The 18,394-nt window shown below is 40.0% G+C and overlaps 1 gene segment (V, D, J or C); it reads right to left on the reverse strand.

The window, feature by feature from the left end:
• Positions 1-391: 391 nt before the first annotated feature.
• Positions 392-18,005, reverse strand: LOC123788723 (T cell receptor gamma constant 2-like). The segment is given in 5 exon segments: positions 392-1,271; positions 3,860-3,907; positions 10,278-10,406; positions 11,948-12,277; positions 17,810-18,005. Coding segments are annotated over 4 exon segments (465 nt in total).
• Positions 18,006-18,394: the final 389 nt, after the last annotated feature.

Here is an 18,394-nt window from a genome sequence, read left to right on the forward strand (position 1 = left end):
AAATATACACACACATGTAAATGAGTGTCCTACGTGTTAGTGTACGTGCATGGGCGGGTATATTATCTATGATTTCTAACTTAGAGCTGCCAACAGTAGATGCTAATACTGTTGACGACTTCCGTGTACCCAGCGTAATTAATTCATTTCATCCACACAACTCCAGAAATAAGAACTGTCACTTTATTTTACAAATGAGAAAACTGTGGCACCGAGAGTTCAAGTAGCTATAGACCCAAGATTTAAACCCTGGTGCTTGGGGTTCGGAGTCCAAACACTTAACCCCTCTACCACCTTACTTTCCGGTGTTAGTGCAGGTGTCATGGGATTCTTGTGAGATCAGAAAACATGGTGCCCAGGACACACTGGGATAGGTCTGAGCACCCCTGCCTGTCCTACGACATTACGCTTTCGTCACCAGAGTGTCTCACACTAAATGAGTCTGAATCTGTTCACCGTTGAAGGAGAAATAGCCTGGGCCCCTTCACTGGCTGTGGCTCCCCTGGGGTCAGTGCGCCAAAGTAGTCATCATAAGGACTAACTCAGGAAAGAATTAGAAATGTGGAATTGATGGATATTACAACCAACACTGAATTGTAGGCTCAGGTGTCACGCTGACCCTTACTTGAACACTCAGATTGCACCAACTGAAAGCACACAGAGGCCTACGCAGACTTTTGCTTGTTTTTATTGTGTCTATTATGAAAAACACTACAACGTTCAGGTAGCAAGGATGACAGCTTCCAGGTATGTAAAAGAAAAGTCTTTCTGGTGAAAGAGTCCCGGGGGACACGACTAGAAGCTGCATGCTGGCTGTGCTCGGAGGCGTGGGGTCTGGGTGGCTGAGGGGCTGGTGGACACTAAGGAGAGAGCGGTGCTGAGGCCCCTGTGGATGGTCTCCTGCTCCCACCCCTGAGTCATGACAACATTTATTCTTGTTGCAGAGTGAAAGTTTCTGTTGGCCCAGGGGTGTGTTAACCTGTTCTGCGGAAATGACACAATAGAAAGAGACACATGTGAACTGAAGTAACCCAAACCCAGAAAGCAAGCCTGCCAGATCCTCAGCAGACACTTTTAGGGACAATAGCCAATGGAGAAAAGTGGACTCTTGGTGCCACGCACGATGTGTTAGGAACTCGTCCCACTGCCGCACAGCGCTGGTCTCCTGAGCAGACAGACGGCCATGATGGCGGAGTAGACCAGGCTCTTCACAAGAAGGAGGACGTGGGTGTAGTAGGCAGACGTGTTCGTGAGCTGCAGTTGCAGGGCGGCTAAAAGAAGTCATTTATTAGTTTCACGTGTAGTTTGAAAGGCTAGGACTTTTAATGGGAGAGAGGTGACAGTATACATTTCTGCTTACTCAGGTTGAAGTGACACTCTCACATCTGCACAGCTGGATAGTGGACACCACCACCACCACCACCACCACCACCGAGACAACTCAGAACCCAGTTTGCAGGCCAAGTCAATCAACAACCTCGGCAAAATTCACTTATAACATTCCAAAGTCTTAAAAGGTAAAGTTGCATTTTTATTGAATGAATCCAATGAGAAAAAAAGCATTGGTGATAAATAGTTATTAGCATTTCTTCACCCCTACCGTGTCCCTAAGTAAGTTTAAGAGCCAATATTCATTAACCACAAACTAACCACCACTTAGCTCAGAGTTTTGAATGCAATGCTTTAATCTTATTTAATTTTCAACAACCTATGAGATTATTATACTCATTCCCATTTTACAAATGAACTGATCAGAGAAATTATTTGCCTGTTGTTATACCACTAGTAAGTACTAGAAGCCAGATTTCAATCCCAGAATCAGACACTCAATCACATATTCTCGGGGACTTTGCATCTCCACATGCACTAAGTATCCAAGACATCAAATGATTAAGCATAAATACCAGGTGGAATTAGTAATTTAGAAGCGTCTTAGCCATTACATGCTATGCATTCAATGAGATCCCTAGGAATGGTACAATCTATCGAAGTTTGGTGGTGTTGCCAATGGGGTGGGTGAGAGTGTTTTTGTTAAGATGGCATTATATAAAATAGAAGAAAGGGATTTATCAAAATTCTCTGAAACTTTAGGAGGTCGTGGCTTATCGACCTGTCCTTCTTGAATATCTCTCATTGTATCTATGATGTCATAGGACAATAGCATATATCATCCTTTGACATTTTGCAGGAAAGACATGATGTCAAGAAATAATGACAACCAAGGTGGGCCAGCCTGGCTACTCAAGGAACCGCAAGGCCAAGTCTGTTGCCGTGGAAATTTCCCTTACTGGTTTGACCTCCAAAGCATCAGAACTGCAGAAATGTTGGCTCCTGGCGTGGAAAGGGACATCGAGTGGTGCTGTGCTCATAGCTCCTTGCCCTGGGCCAGGTAATTCATTAGCTAAGGTCCAGAGGCCCCTTGAGATTGGACATGGAGGGCAGATCAGTGGGGCTGGAGCCAATGCTCCTCGTCACTTTCTTTGTACATATGTGGGGAGAAAGGGCCAGGAGCCAGTACTAACAATGTGTCAGCTAAATGAGATAGCCTATGCTAGACAGTCCACATAGTGACCTTATGTCTTCAATAACTGAGTGAGACGTCATTCGTGTTATGCCTGGTTGGCTCAGAAAATGTAAGTAATGTGCCCATATTCATGCAACTGATAATTAAAAGACTGGGGTTAAGTCCAGTCTATGGCACCTGAAGCCCTGCGTTCACACCTCCTCCCCATGTATGCACCTGTCTCAGGGCCTTGGCTTTGGGATTTAGAGGAAGCATAAAAACCGAGTAAGTGTGTGAACTCTTGATTCAGATGGTCTGGGTTGAAGCCCCAGATCTCGCTGTGTGGTGTGGCGCAAGGGGCTGAATTATTTTAGCTCATTGCCCTCATGTGTAAAATGGGAATAAAATCCTTCACAGTGAGTATTAAGAGAATTACACAAATGCACCCACAGCGCAGCACAACTTCTGGATGAGAAGCTCTCAGTGTCAGTTCATGTTATTAACTACCGGCAAGAACAAAGACTTTAAAAAAAAAATCTAGAAGCAACTTGATACCATGTTTTCCTCAGTCAGTAGACACAAAGGCTGCAGAAAGAATGAAGTCCATTGTTGAAAGAATCCAAAGGACGTCACTGCAGCCCTAGTTTATAGTCCTCTTCCACCCAAACCAGCCTTTACTGTGCAAAGATGACTCCTGAGAAATGATGGATTGACTTAAAATATCGCTCAGTCTATTTTGCAAGCTCCAGCCGTTCTGAGCTTTCTCCCTGAAGCCAGGCAAGTTCAAAAGTTAAGGTGATAGGAGGAAAACGCTGGGAATGGCCAGCAATCCCTGTACCGAGGGATGAAAGATGACTCCAAACGTAGCCTTGAAAGAGGAATAATCAAGGGGGTCAACGCTCAGAGGTGAAGACCCTTTGCTCTTCTTTGCTCCCGCTTTATTGGTCCTTCCTGATAATCACAAATCCTTATCACTGTTTCGCAAGCACCTGATGCGTGACAAGGGGTCTTACTGCAACAGGGAGGATCTGTGGACGGAAAGGTACTATATGCTAATTTGGGCGTGTTGTATTAAACATAGCCCAGGGGACAATGCCTACACCTCTTAGATCACAGGCGACAGTTTGGGCTAGGAAAGCTTCGGGAAGGCAACTCCCCGCGGCATTCCAAGGACAGAGTGGTCACACAGACCTCGGCATTCCAAAGGCGTAGGCCCTTCTCCGAAACCTTCCCTGCCTTCCGCGGCCTCTGTGTTACATTTTAGCGAGCCAGCTATTATGGCTGATTTCATGCTCCACAGGAACCCCAACAGAAAAAATGCTATGACATAACATAAAGGCAAACATAGACACTTACCTTTCTCCTCTTTCAGAGAATCTTTTGTGAAGTTAATCACAGTGCGCTCTAAAAGAAATGAGAGCAGATATCATTCAGTTGTTCATATCCATTATTTGATGTGTGTCTGTTTTGCAGATAGATAAATAGATAGATAGATATAATTTGTCAGCAAAGAGGAGAGAGGCATTAGAAATATAAGCCCCACAATTCCAGAAATGGTCAGTCTGCTTCTATGTAATTCAGTAGATTGGTTCATATATGTATTTCTGCACACGAAGATTTTGAAGGTCATGAAGGATGCATTTTTTTTCTCACAAGTGGAGGATAATATCTAAGATCTTGTTTTCCTTCTGTGTCCAGCACAGAGCGTGCCGCACAGTGGGTGATCTGTAAATACTTGTTCAATAAAAAAATAGCCAGAAACAGGGGCTGCTGTTTGGTCCTCAATACCTGCCACCAATAGGAAGGGTTGTTACCAAAATAAATTCGTCCAATCCTAGAATCCACCGCAGAATCTTACATGTTGGAAGGAGTCTATTTTAGGTAAATTTCCCATCTAAGCAAAGAAAGCAGCCCTAGCTTCCAAATCATGCACGCCCCAGGGTCCCCAATTCCTACACATGATTTTTGGAATGGTGGGTGGTATTTGTAGACATGATAAGAAACCAAATGAAAGCCAGTACCTATTGAGTGATTATTACTGTGTCAGACACTATGCGGAAGGTTCAGGTGTATTAAGTCATCCGATCCACCAGTGACAATCATGTGAGCTATATTTTGAGGACTCTATGTTAGACAAGAGGAAATAAGGCAGAAAGAGTCCAAGTAACTTGCCAAGAGTCATACCAGCAAGGGGCAGAGCCAGCACCCAAATGACCATTGTAGGGGTTTAGATGACCCAGAGCATGTGGAAAGTCCCTTGTAAAGCAATCCATAGACATAGAATATAACTCCACCATTGTGGGCTCTCAGACGTCATCTTTTCCAGATATTTTAATTGTTCTTAGCAAGTCACCTTTTTATTAGAGTCTCAGTGTTTCAGTGCACTTCTTTGCAAGGATACAGTGACAGGTCAAATCACATTTATACCTATCTGAATATATAAAACCTGAGGTGAGGGCTATATTTATCTGTAGTGTTTAAAAAAAAAAAAAACAGGGGCGTCTGGGTGGCTCAGTTGTTAAGCGTCTGCCTTCGGCTCAGGGCGTGATCCCAGCTTTCTGGGATCAAGCCCCGTATTGGGCTCCTCTGCTGGGAGCTTGCTTCTTCCTCTCCCACTCTCCCTGCTTGTGTTCCCTCTCTTGCTGGCTGTCTCTCTCTCTGTCAAATAAATAAATAAAATCTTTTTAAAAAAAATAAATAAAAACAACAAAAAAAGCCCAACATATATACCAAAAAAAAAAAAAAAAATCCTTAAAAAGATCACTGATGGTGGGATTCCAGAAAATAGAGTTGCAAAGTTTTTTTGTGTTTTTGATTTGGTTTGATTTTTGGTTTTATTTTTAGGGAAAGAATGAGAGACAGAGAGAGGGAGACAATCTTCAGGCAGACTCCCACTGAGCCCACAGCCCAATGCAGGCAGGCTCCATCAAGACCCATGAGATCATGACCTGAGCAGAAACCAAGAGTCTGAAGCTTAACCAACTGCACCACTCAGGCACCCCCAAAACCTTCATTTTTAATGAAAGCTAATAAGTAAACAATTGTGAACAGTTATACCAGCATTCCTTAGATGCGCAAATTCATGAATACATTTCAAAAGTTCTAGAAATGTGTGCTTCTTCATAAAACAATCATTTAGTAAAGCACAAAATACATTTACAAACACTCCCAAATTTATCTTTAGTTTCTCTGCCATAAGGAAACCGAAAGTAGATAAACCCATGTTCATTAACTAATAATTTAATATTTTATCCTCTAGATATTTAGTGAGTGTAACTTAATTTAACATTTGACCTAACTCAGCAGAATTTTAAGGTTTTAGGTTACCAAAAAGATTTGGGAGACTATTTTAAAATATATTTAAAGTTTCTCGTTTTATTTCCATATATTTGATGTAGGGAGCAAAAGCAAAGAAATGTAGATAAAATTAAATTTCCTGCAGCCCACTGACAAATACTTGAGGCAGGCAGAGTGTAATATCCCTCAAAGGAACTCCCCACAGTCTTAATGTTAATGCCTGCTGTCCGGGAATGGGGTAGGGGTGGGGGGAATACAACCTTAGCTTGACAACAGCCAGGCCTCCAGTTTCTTGTGAGTCTTCTTCAAAATATGAAAATCCTTTTGGAAACTTCCCCTTGTCTTGACTTCCCCAAACTCCATTGTATATAATCAGTTGCTTCTTACAATCCAGGTGCAGCAGTTCTTTCTGTCCACGGGTTCTGTCCCTGTACTTTAATAAAACCACTTTTTTGCACGAAGACAACTCAAGAATTCTTTCTTAGCCATTGAGTCCAAACCCCAACACTCCAAACCACATCATATTCAATTTAATGGTTCTTAGCAGTTTTGCAGAGATTACCCATAAAACCTTGGTGAGACGTGGGGGAGGATGGGTTATAAAGGTGATCAGGATTAAGGAGGGCACTTTCCTGATGAGCACAGGGTCATGTATGAAAGTGTTGAATCACTATACTGTACACCTGAAACTAATATAACGCTGTATGTTAACTACCTGCAATTAAAAAACTTTAAAAAAACCTTTATGAAACATCAAAGTCTGTCATTTTCCTCAAACGATTTCTTTTAATATTTTGTAGAAGAGGTCCAACCTACTTATTGGAGTAATAGTAAACCCAAGCACATGAAAGGTTTTTAACTTCAGTGCTGATAATGATGTGATTTGAAGTGTTGGGGTCCAGAGCTGACGGCCAAGAAAAAATTCTTGAGACGTCTTTGGTGCAAAAAAGGTGGTTTTATTCAAGCACTGTATGCTTTACAGGACCTAAGGGTAGAAAGGGTTGTGCTGGGGTCATGAAGTGTGGCCAATTATATACTTTCATGATGGGAGGGGATTAGGGGTAGCCTAAGTCTCTAAGTAATTTTGGAAGCAAGGTTTCCAGGACCTTGAGAGGGTTAGCTGTTGTTAGGAAATGGTCATTTACTACTGTCTAATAATACCTCAGTTGTGAGAACCTTCAGATGTGTATCCCTGGGTCATATGCTTGGGGGATGAGTGCCAACATACATCTTGAGGGTATAGATAAAGGAAATCTCCAAAGGAATTTTTATATGTTCAAGTAGACTCACAGGATTGGGTTTGGCGGGGGGGGGGGGGGGGGGGGGGGGGGGGGGCGCGGCGAGAGGTTATCAGGCTAAGATTACTTTTAGCCTTAAGCAAAGTATTAATGTGAAGGCAGCTGAGTTCCTAGAGGAATGTCACTCTTTTGCCTTTGTGTCCCACAAAGGGACAATAACTCTTAAGATAAATAACTCTTAAGATAAATCTATTTTACTTAAACCAACAACCAAATATTTGTCCCACAATATGATATTGAAACACATTTGGGTTAGTTTCTAATCTTTCTGAGAGTTTTAGAATGCCCAATCCTTTCAAGTGCTCATCTTCAAACCAAGGCTATAGAGCTCTTTAGAAATTAATGTTGAGGGGGCGCCTGGGTGGCACAGCGGTTAAGCGTCTGCCTTCGGCTCAGGGCGTGATCCCGGCGTTATGGGATCGAGCCCCACATCAGGCTCCTCCTCTATGAGCCTGCTTCTTCCTCTCCCACTGCCCCCTGCTTGTGTTCCCTCTCTCTCTGGCTGTCTCTATCCTGTCGAATAAATAAATAAAATCTTAAAAAAAAAAAAAGAAATTAATGTTGACAATAACATCCAAAGAGAAAAATATCTCACACTGACAATGTATATTTGTGGACACACAGGCCTCTGCACGGACCCTAGAGTCACTAACATGTCTGGAGAAAATGTACAGATTTGTATGTGTCCCTGAAATGATTAAGGAGACTGCTAGAGGTTAGGTACAAGAGCCCTTTAACAGTTTGTATTTTATTTTATTTTATTTTATTTTATTTTATTTTATTTTATTTTATTTTATTTTATTTATGTTTTTTAGGGAGTTTGAAATTCTGGCATTTATTTATTTATTTATTTTTAAAATTTTACTTTATTTTTTTAAGATTTTTTAAAATTTATTTTTATTTTTTTAACTTTATTTTTTTTATTTTATTTTTTAATTATATTATGTTAGTCACCATACAGTACATCTCTAGTTTTTGATGTAAAGTTCCATGATTCACTACTTGCGTATAACACCCAGTGCACCATGCAATATGTGCCCTCCTTAATACCCATCACCAGTCTATCCCATTCCCCCACCCCTCCCCTCTGAAGCCCTCAGTTTGTTTCCCAGAGTCCATAGTCTCTCATGGTTCAGAGAAAGAAAGCTAGTTCCTCCAAGAAGACTTTGTTTTTCTAAAGCCAGTATTTATAAGCCCTTTTCCATAAATAGGAGAAGTTTGGGGAAGGGTAAAGGATTAGGTGGACTCCAAATTGCCTCAAGGGCTGCATTTCTAGTTCTGTTAAATTTTGTGAGGACAGTTGCTCTTGTTTTCTCAAAGACCCGGATTTACGTGAAATGACATCACACGTTGCTCCAACCGATCCGAGCACATGAGCCTCAAAGTGCTTCCTTCCCTCTGGGTGCGTAGGTTTGATTTTAAGGATTTCTGGCACCAGAACTTCCCTGGGGTGTAAGACGGGTCCTCAAAGAGGTGCAAAGGATATCACTCTCCGAGATCCAGAGTCACTCACAGTGAGAGCCAAAGGAAGAACCAACCGGCCGCATGTCCCTGGCAGGCAGAAAGCTAAGAGCAGTCATGCGGGATGCCACCAGCAGGAAGACAATGGCCATCTCTGCCAGAGAAAGGATCAATAGCAATGGGTCTGGATTTGGAAAGGTGGGACAATGTGAAATTTTATTTCCTCTCTGGACAAGGCAAGGTGAACAGAGAGAATCAGAAGGACTTGATTCCTCTGAGGGTTTCCACCCTCCCTGGCTTTGGCCAGTTTTTCAGGACCCCTTCCGTAGGCCCTGTTATTTACCAGGATTTCCACTTGGCTGTAAGGGAACAATGTGCCAGTTTGCCAGAAACCACCCAGTTTCATCAACTCTGGGAGGGGCTCATTTGGGAGCCCACATTTGAAGGCGGATATGGGGGTGTCTCTAAGGCCATGAACTTGGCAGACTTCTGTTTATGGCTGCATAGTCTTTTCAGAGTGGAAAAAATTCAGACAAAAACGAGTGCTCAGAGGAGCAAAGGGGGAGCAGGGGGACTTATGTCAGTTTTATAGTCTTTTGTTTATGTACCTCTTCCAACGTTAATTTCTCATTAGCCTTTGCAGTAAATGTTTCGATGAAACTACCTTTGAATTTTAAAACCTTCTGGAGTCTTCTGCTTGCCGATTAACAGAGATGTCCCATCTTGTTTAATTGGAGAACCCTTGCTTTTAAGTGCACTTCTCAAATGATCTTATCTAATTGAAAATTTCCTCATTATGTCGTTGTATTTCTAGGTTGTCATTCCCCAGAGGGCTGGTGGAAGTTCCATGGGACCCTAGAGTTGAATGGAGTTAACCCACACTTTTCTCCAGCCATGAGTAGTCACAAATGAGGTGTAGACACATTTCTTTCCAGCCTTACTTGGGGTCTCCAATCTGATGGTTACCGAGCCAGTTCCTCAGGACACAAAACAAGCTTAGTAAGATTTTGCCATTTTTGCTTGATATCTGTAACTTCTGGAACTATGGTTCTTAGAAGTAAAATAAGCAGGTCTAGTGGAATGTGGTGCACTTGACTCTTTAGAATTTAAGGATCCCATTAGCTAAAATTTTGGGCTTCTTGGAGCAGAACTAACACCTGTAAGGGATGTGCCCTGAGTTAGGAATTGTGTCTGTTTTCCAGAGTAGCACCTTGCAGGGAAGTTTTCTTGAGACCGCTGGGTGACCTAGTGCTGATCCAACCCATTCCCCAACCAACTTATACTATCACAGGACTATTCCTAAAGTGGTGAGTATTTTGAAAGCCTTTAAAAGGTTTTTGCGCTTTTCCCGTTTCTGAGACCCCTGTTAGCAGTAGCCTTTACCTAGATGAACCAAGACAAACGGTGACATGCACACGAGTACATGGGTGGTATCTCAGAGATGTTACTGCGTCCTGGTCTCAAAAAAGCTCTGTGTGCACCGCCGACAGTTCTCCTGGAGCCTTGCTGAGATTTCCACCTGGGGAACTTGGTCTGAAAGGTAAGAGGCTTGGCTTCGGGGAGACCCTTCTGACAGTTCAGCTGGGCTCCTACAAATGTGCCCGCTTGACTAGGCTCTGGGCAAAACCTGCCAGCCCGAGCTGACCCACCTGTAGGAAAGCCAAGTACATCAGGAGCCCAGAGGCAGAGAGTGGAGCTTAGAAACAAGAAGGACTCACCGATAGCCCTTGAGAATGGTGAGAGAGACAGCAACCTCAGTGGGCTCACAGTAACCACCCCTGTCTTGGGTGCCCTTGTCTCTGGATGCCCCTGAAAGTCCACTTTGGATCCCATCATTGCCACCAAACCTGTTAAATACAAAAATTCAACCAAGTAAATAAATGTTCTAGACCTAACAACTGTACTCATCAGTGGACTTATGAGTCGGGCAGCATATCTAACAAGCAGAGGGGAGCTCCAAAAGACTACAGCAGAGGAAATGTTATTAAAAATAGAGAGGGAGTGGAGAAAAGGAAATTATTAGCAAAGAATCCATTGTTTACAGCAAGGTTGCCCTCCAAAGGGGAATGGAAGGAGTCAATCAGTAAACTCCTTAGTGCACCAGGAAATCCCCATGTTGACTGGTTAAAGGTCACTGTTCTGGGGGTGGGGGTGGGGGTTGACATTGCACTTGGGTTAGGTGTTAAGTTTTGGTTTAGTGACTTGGGGACTTAAGCTAAGTGTTGCCATTTGGGTCTGTGGTTTTCGTTTTAAAAGACCCCAAAGGTGAAGATTTCAGAAATTTAGACTTGTGTCCAGAAAGCTCTTCACAGGTCTTGTTATGTGTTTGTTCCCCACTGCTTAAAAAGTTCTTGTGAACCACAGGGAAAAGTACAAACTGGTTCCTTCTTAGGGGCCCTCTGGGGCCTTGGTCTGTGAGGTTCATGCTCAGGACTTGACTTCTGAGCTAGTGAGTTACTGGCTCACAGCGGGGCCAGGGCACATTCAGCCGTCTGCCCACACTGTCTGAATACGACCAGCGTCTACACCAATGAGGTTCATTTGGGTCACCATGCCTGAATCATGACTGACCCTGAGTGGTCGGGAAAAGTATATTCTCTCTACTGTAGGGCTCTTCCTTGGGACAGTCGTTCATCCTGCATCCCTTCCAGGCCCGGCACACACTAGGACCGCAATAGTGTTTGCTGAGCCGCATTTACCAGTGGTAAGAAATACATTCACTGTGTAGAATGGAAGAATATTTGTAGACAGTAGCCTCACCCAATCTTTACTTACCAATTTCACCTTAGAGCGGTATGTAAAATTCAAATCTGAGACACCCAAGACCATACTAAAACCTCAGCAACCACATTACTATTTTGGTTGAGCTGTGATCTGGGTCCATCAAATGAAAAGCATTTTGTTCCTTGTAACTCATGTTCATGGGTTATACTTTGAGTAGAGCAAGATTGAAATGAGAGGGACTTGACTGCTGAGTAGAACATTCCTGAAAGATGTATAATTGTTCTTATTTCCTGATCAAGTAAGATCATCCAAGGGGGTTCTCTTCTTGAGCGTTTATGCGGTGTGAGGTTGCCCACGCTTTCATGTGTATTGTTTCATTTAACCCATACAGTGACCTTCAGACACATCACTGTGACCTTCATATTTTGAATAAGGAAACTGAGACAGGAAAGGGTAAGGGAATTTGTCTCTTTCTTTTTCTTGGTATGTTCCAAAGCTCGTACTAATTTAATTTAATGGGGATATAGGACATTTATGCTACCGTTAAAAATAACATTAAAAGAAGGTGTCTATTTGTTTGTTTTCCATTAAAACCACAGGAAAGGTAAGGTATTCCCTCTGAAAATAAGGGTTCTGGGAGGTTATAATTATGTTTATAACATACCTTTTTTTATTGGAGGAAACAGAATCTCTTGATCAACCCCTCCTTTATTATTTTTATGTGTGACGATACATTTGTGGTCTTTATCCAGGGACGTTCCAGTCACGGTGAGCCAGCTGAATTTCATGTATGTGTCCTTAGTCTTCATGGTGTCTCCCTGCTGGGATGTCAGAATTCTTTTGCCATCCTTTTCTTTCCAATCTATCTTAATAATGTCAGGGAAAAAATCCTCCAGAAGACAAAGATATGTTCCAGCATCATGGAGTCTTTTTTCAGCAACTGAAGGAAGAAAAATCGTGGGCTTGGGGGAAATGTCTTCATTAGGACTTTTATCTGTGGGAGAAAATGGAATGACATTTAAAACCTGAGAGAAACACAAACATAGTAGGGTTTGGAAACACCTAGCATATAGTAAAAAGAAGGAAAGGTTGTTATAGAATTAGTGCCTACCAGAGCTTTTCATCCACAGTGGGTTATGAGATGCTTAGTTTCTTAGTTTCCATGGGAAAAGCAGCTCAAGAGGTTTTGTAACTTGCCCAAAGTCACCGCTATTCAGTGGCAGGCCTGGATTAAGTGGTGTAATAATTTTAAACAAAACATAGTCCCTTGTTTGAATGGGAATCTATTTCCAGGCATACTTGACAATCTATCAAGTTGAACTTTTAGCTTCAAATATGGATCCCATGTCCACTTCTGATACTGGAGGTCTTCTCTTTGATTTCTGATTTTATAGAACATCTTGCTCTTACAACTAAACCATGCTAGGATTTTGATTAGGGCAATGTTTAAAGTTGCACCTCCAAATTATTTGAAATGATTTGAATTTAGAAGCAAAGTGGCAATATTCCCAAAACTTTTACTTAAAAAATTATTATTTTCAGATATGTTCTTATTTTAATCTTATCAAATAATGCACTGATCGCAATTTAGTTTTGCTTTAAAAATGTTCACTAAAAGTGGGGTTCCTGGGTGGCTAAGTAGGTTGAGTGTCTGTCTTTGGCTCAGGTCCTGATCCCGGGGTCCTGGGATCCAGCCCTGTGCCAGGCTTCCTGCTCAGTGGGGAGTCTGCTTTCCCCTCTCCCTCCACTGTTCCCCCTGCTTGTGTGCTCTCTCTCTCTCAAATAAATAAATAAAATCTTAAAAAAAAAAAAAGAGAAACAACATGTTCACTAAAAGCGCATTTTATATTGGAATTTCATTTGAAGTTGAAGCACGACTAAGAAGACACCATATTTTGACTCAGCACCTCTCCCCAAATTTGAATCTGCCCTACAAGGCTGCTGAATTTGTTGTAGGACCCCTCAATTTTCTTTGATTCCACCTGCTGACTAAAGTTCTGTGTAACTGGTGTAATGTTTAAAGTTATGGTTCCAGGATTTCTTGCAGACATACGTCAAAATATATAATGAAACATCACGGTTTTCAAGGGCGTGTCACTTGAATGCTGGAATGTTACCAAATTATACATTTATTGTTCATTTAGTAGAAATAGTAGAAACCATTCCAATTTGATTACCAGCGGAAACATAAATGTTTTACTCATTTTCGACTAGCTTGGAGTTAGAATAATAATTAAATAGGCATTTCCTGAGAAGAGAAGAATTGGATTTCTCTTTTGAGAAGAAAAGGGAAAAATATTCTTGAGAATTTCTGTGTGTAGCAAAGCTCCTGATTTTTACACTAAATCCGTAAGCAAGCAATGATGAGTTTTTTACTCATGCTGTAAATAGAATTAGGTCATAATGTGTTTGTTTTAACTTTGTACATCTTGCTTGTAGGGCAATGGTATTTTATTGATAATAATAGTAAGACACTGTTATTTCTCCTACGATCTACTTTGTTTTTAATTTAAAAGTATGTTATTTGAAACAAAGTTAATGTTTTAATTGTACATGATATTTATATAATTTTAGCCTCTTCTCAATACATTAAATAATCTAGTTTTCATCTTGGGAAGTTTGCTTTTCCATAGGAATATTTCTGATTCATCATTGTAAAAGAAAATTTCTGTATAGTAAGACACTATGCTTACCTCCTGTCCCTTTTCCTTAGTTAGATTCCTGAAGTTTCATTCTTTTCTGAGTAGAATGAATCTCGAACTTCCATAACTTTCTCAATGTGGTAATTAACTGAGCATTAAATAGGGAACTTGATTATATATGAGTGCCTAATTTGGGGTGATTATATTACATGATTTTTGTCTCAACATTCTTTTTAAAAATATATTAACTGTTTTTTATGGCTCAAATCATTTTATGGATGCATAAAATGGAAATCAGTTTACAAAATAAATATGTTCTTCAAATCCATTTATATACATTCATAATAAAACATGGAGATGAATTGCCTGAGTTTTCTTATGAAAATGAAACAGTATGAATTCTATATAAATTAACCAAATGCCACCACATTTTCATCTAAGCATGATATTTCAAACTTGGATGTTCATCTTGATTCCAAAGTTCTTTATTTTATTCTTCTCATTTTTCTTTTATTAAGTAAATAATTATAGCTATTTCATATGTAAATATGAATTTCAAATTCAAGACTTTCTAAGTATATTTACAAGTACTAACTGTATCTCTAACTATATTTCTAAGTACTTTCTAACTGTATTTTAAAAGCTTAATTATTTTTCTACTAAATACACATAGGAAGCTCAAATTTGTTGGTTTTAGAGATGATATCAATTAACATAAAGGATTAAGATTAACATACAGAAAAGAACTACAAAAATACAAAAAAACCCCACAAAAAACCCACACAGTTTAATATCATTTTTGTTGCCAAGGGAGGGAAAAATCCACTGAACAGAAACAAATGCTAAATTCAAGTTTTCTGTGTATCGGTGGACAGTAAGGTAACTTTCCACTGGGGCAGTTACAAGTCGAGCTGACTCTCCTGGAGGATTTCTGCTCCGTCAATATGATTGGCTACAAACCACTCTCCACTCTGCATATAATGCTTGCTTTTGTTCGAAAGGGCAGTAGCTCTGAAGCACCTCTTATGTGTTAGACAATGTGCCAAGTACTTTACTCACAGTCTCTCATTCAATTTTTATATGACCATTACTGGATACATACTGTTATCCCAGCTTATAGATTAGGAAACTGAGGCCAGAGAATAATTGTCCAAGTTTGCCTTGAAACTCCTACAGTGGGTCTTCATGGCAGAATGACTAGAGCAATGGTCAGTTGGCTGATCCTGCAAACCTTCTATTATCACGTTAAATCACTAGATTGTCACCTGCCTGACCAAGACTGCTGAAGGCCATCATCTGTGAATGACATTAAATGTCATGGTGCCCATAGTAATGATGCAGTGGGAGCATGAAACGTGTTTGTTAAAGACCATTTCTTCCATTTTATAAAGTGGATGTGGAAGCCAATGCCCACGGTTTCTCTTCACATTTCTCCTAAAGGACTCATGCATTGCAGTCCTTTTCTCATTTTATGGTGACAAAAACATAACATACTTGAAAACTTGGTGTGCTCAGCTAATAAAACCTACGTACTGCACTACATTTTTCTCCTCCCTTTGAACATAAAATTTTACTCTGTGTTTCTTGTTAGAAAATCGCAGGCCTTTTTTCTTCTGCTTTCCTTAGTGCTTTTGATCTTTTATTTTTATCACATGGCCTAAATCTACTTGTGTATTTTTTTTTAGGTCTTCTCAAATAGATTTCGGAAATAGGCAGTATAAATAAATGAGAAAGAGTTCGTGCGTTAAACCTTGTTTCTTTTTCTGCCCCAGAGCTTGATATTTTAGTCAGGTCTATCTCGAAGGTGACATGAAAAATGGGAGAAGATATTTGCAAATCCCACTCCGCAATATAGATGCAAAATATGCAGAATTTAAACACACTGAAATTCTAGAACATAAGGTGAAGTTTTTGTTCCCAAAATTATGCCTCATGAAATAAAGTTCGCCTTATGTTTCAGCGGGGGCAACCTCTGATTTCTCTTCCAATACTCTACTTCGAACAAACAATACTGCCTGGACAGGATATCGACCTGAAATAAACTCAATTAAATCCAGTTTAGAGGTAGCGCTGGTAGAAGACAAGAAAAGTTTAATGAGGATTTGGTAAATATTACCTGAGACTAAAGTCTCTATACTTTAACGCTTATGTTGTACATATGATGACAGAATAAATGGAAAAAAATGCTTTTATTTCATAAGTGTGTAATTGTCTGTTCCCATAAAATATCCAGTGACGTCATCATAGGAGGATCCCAGAACAGACACCCAGACCTTGCAATGATTCAGCAATTTTCCTTAGATTATACATTTTATATTCATGGGAAGAGTCTGAATAAAATGTTTCGTGAAATGAGAGGGCAAAAAAAGCAGTATTTATCAAGTGAAATGTGTATGATATAATTTTTAATCTGTAGGTATAACCCAAAGAATATACTAAATAATACAAGTGAATATTTGACTTCACATGCGTATCAGTGTAATTGTATATATTCAAGTTGTAAAACCCTCCTCTTTTACATCCAGATGTTTCCCCTGAAAACGAGAGATCATCGTATGCTCAGGGTAACAGTACTTCAGGAAATGCTTATTACATTCTCATTATTTTTAGAAACATGTAACGAGTCTTAGAAATTGAAACTATTTTGCAAATGTTGACTAATTGTTTTAAAGTGACCTGTAGACTAGATCATAATTAATCCATTTTTCTGTACTCCTGATTCATAAAGTACGCCAATAGGTGATTATTTGAAATCTACAGAATTGACCTTTTTAATCACCTACATGTCACAACCTATGTCATAGCTACTTCCATACTTAAATTTGCGAAGTCCTCACATTGTCCACTTGAAACGGTTGTTACATGGACAGAATGAATGGATGGAAATACAGCAAATGTTAACAGTAATAAGCGTCAGATACAATTGTAATTTTTTTCTTTGTTTTTTCTACTTTCCAATTTTTTCTATACTGGGCATGTATTATTTTTATAATTTTAAGAAAGCAATAAGCAGTGACTCAAAATTTATTTTTTGAAGGATGATTATACAGAAAGTGATAGATCCAGAATCACGATCCACATTTTTCTCTGCACTTCACTCTCCTAAAAATTATTATTCAAGACCTCTTGAATTAGGACTGTGTCACCATTATTTAATTGCACTGCTAGAATTTATATTGAGTTTGTAGTCAGTGGGGAAAAAAAAAAGACCAGAAAGTTGCTTTTTGGTTTATGAATTTGTTTGTGCCTGGGATCATAACCTTTAAGGAAACCAAAATCAATCATTTCTCTTATTTTTCCAAAGTTTTACCTGCTTTGTGAAACTTCTTTGAAAACTTCTATTTGACTAGATCTAGCCTGCTACAAACATCCCTGTGAGATGTTCTCCCTCATCCAGGCAAAATTTCATCTCTAATGCTAATGAAGAATGAACAATTTACCAGCTTATGACATTCTTAGAAATGTTTGCACAGTTAAGTATGTCGGGACCTGATATGAATCACCTTCTGACACATGACAAGTTTATCAAATTTTGGTCCATTCTTCTCCACTGATTATTTCCAGAATCAAATAAATAAGAGACACAAATTTCTTTACAAATCTTTCAACACAGAAATCCCAAAGGGACCTAACATCTCCACCCCTTAGGTATTCCCAGTTTCTCTTGTCAGTTAGCTCCTTGTTAATGTCCCCCATGCCAGCTCGGGCAGCAACTACTCAAAGGACTGGGACAGAGTCACCAAGTTCTCCAAGGATCCCAATGCTATTTGTGCCCAAATTGGATGAAATCTTGGAATTCTGAGCCAGCAGAAGCACATAGCCTGCAGCCCCTGCAAAACCTGCCGTCCCTCCCTACTTATACAGAAGAATTAAAGAGTATTTACCTGTAACCCTGAGGTGTGTGCCTGGACCAAACACTTTGTTTTTCCAGCCATACAATTACACCGTCTGAAAAGCTTTTACAGAAATCTTCCTTTCTGCCCCTTACAAAATTGTGCCCATAGTTTCTCAATATTTATATAAATAAAAAAAGTGGGCCTTGCTCACATTAAACAAAGGTAAAGCTCCAGCAAAATCACATTAGATATGATCATAGTCAAGAATGGATGAACTGACCCTGTCTGGCTGGACAGATTGGTTCTGCCTTTCCCATCTCACTCACATGCATCGGAGAATCTGATTTGACCTTTCCTCACCATTTCCTGAACCTTCTACATCTTTTTTCTTGAAAGGTTTTCACATATCATATCAGTTCTTTTCCTGGAGTGTACTTTACTGTTATTATTTCTATAATTTTTCAAGAGGAGAGAAATAAAAATAATATAATTGATTATTTAATAAATGAATATTTAATGTTTGTCTAGAATTTGATTTTTCTATATATTGAAGGATGAGTATCTGGTTTGATTATAAAATAAGTTATTTCCACAATCCAGTTCCCACTGAGAGTGGGCCAGACGAGTTGTTAC

Source organism: Ursus americanus, chromosome 3, assembly GCF_024610735.1.
Source record: "Ursus americanus isolate L20-20 chromosome 3, mUrsAme1.1.p, whole genome shotgun sequence".
Classification (NCBI taxonomy): domain Eukaryota; kingdom Metazoa; phylum Chordata; class Mammalia; order Carnivora; family Ursidae; genus Ursus; species Ursus americanus.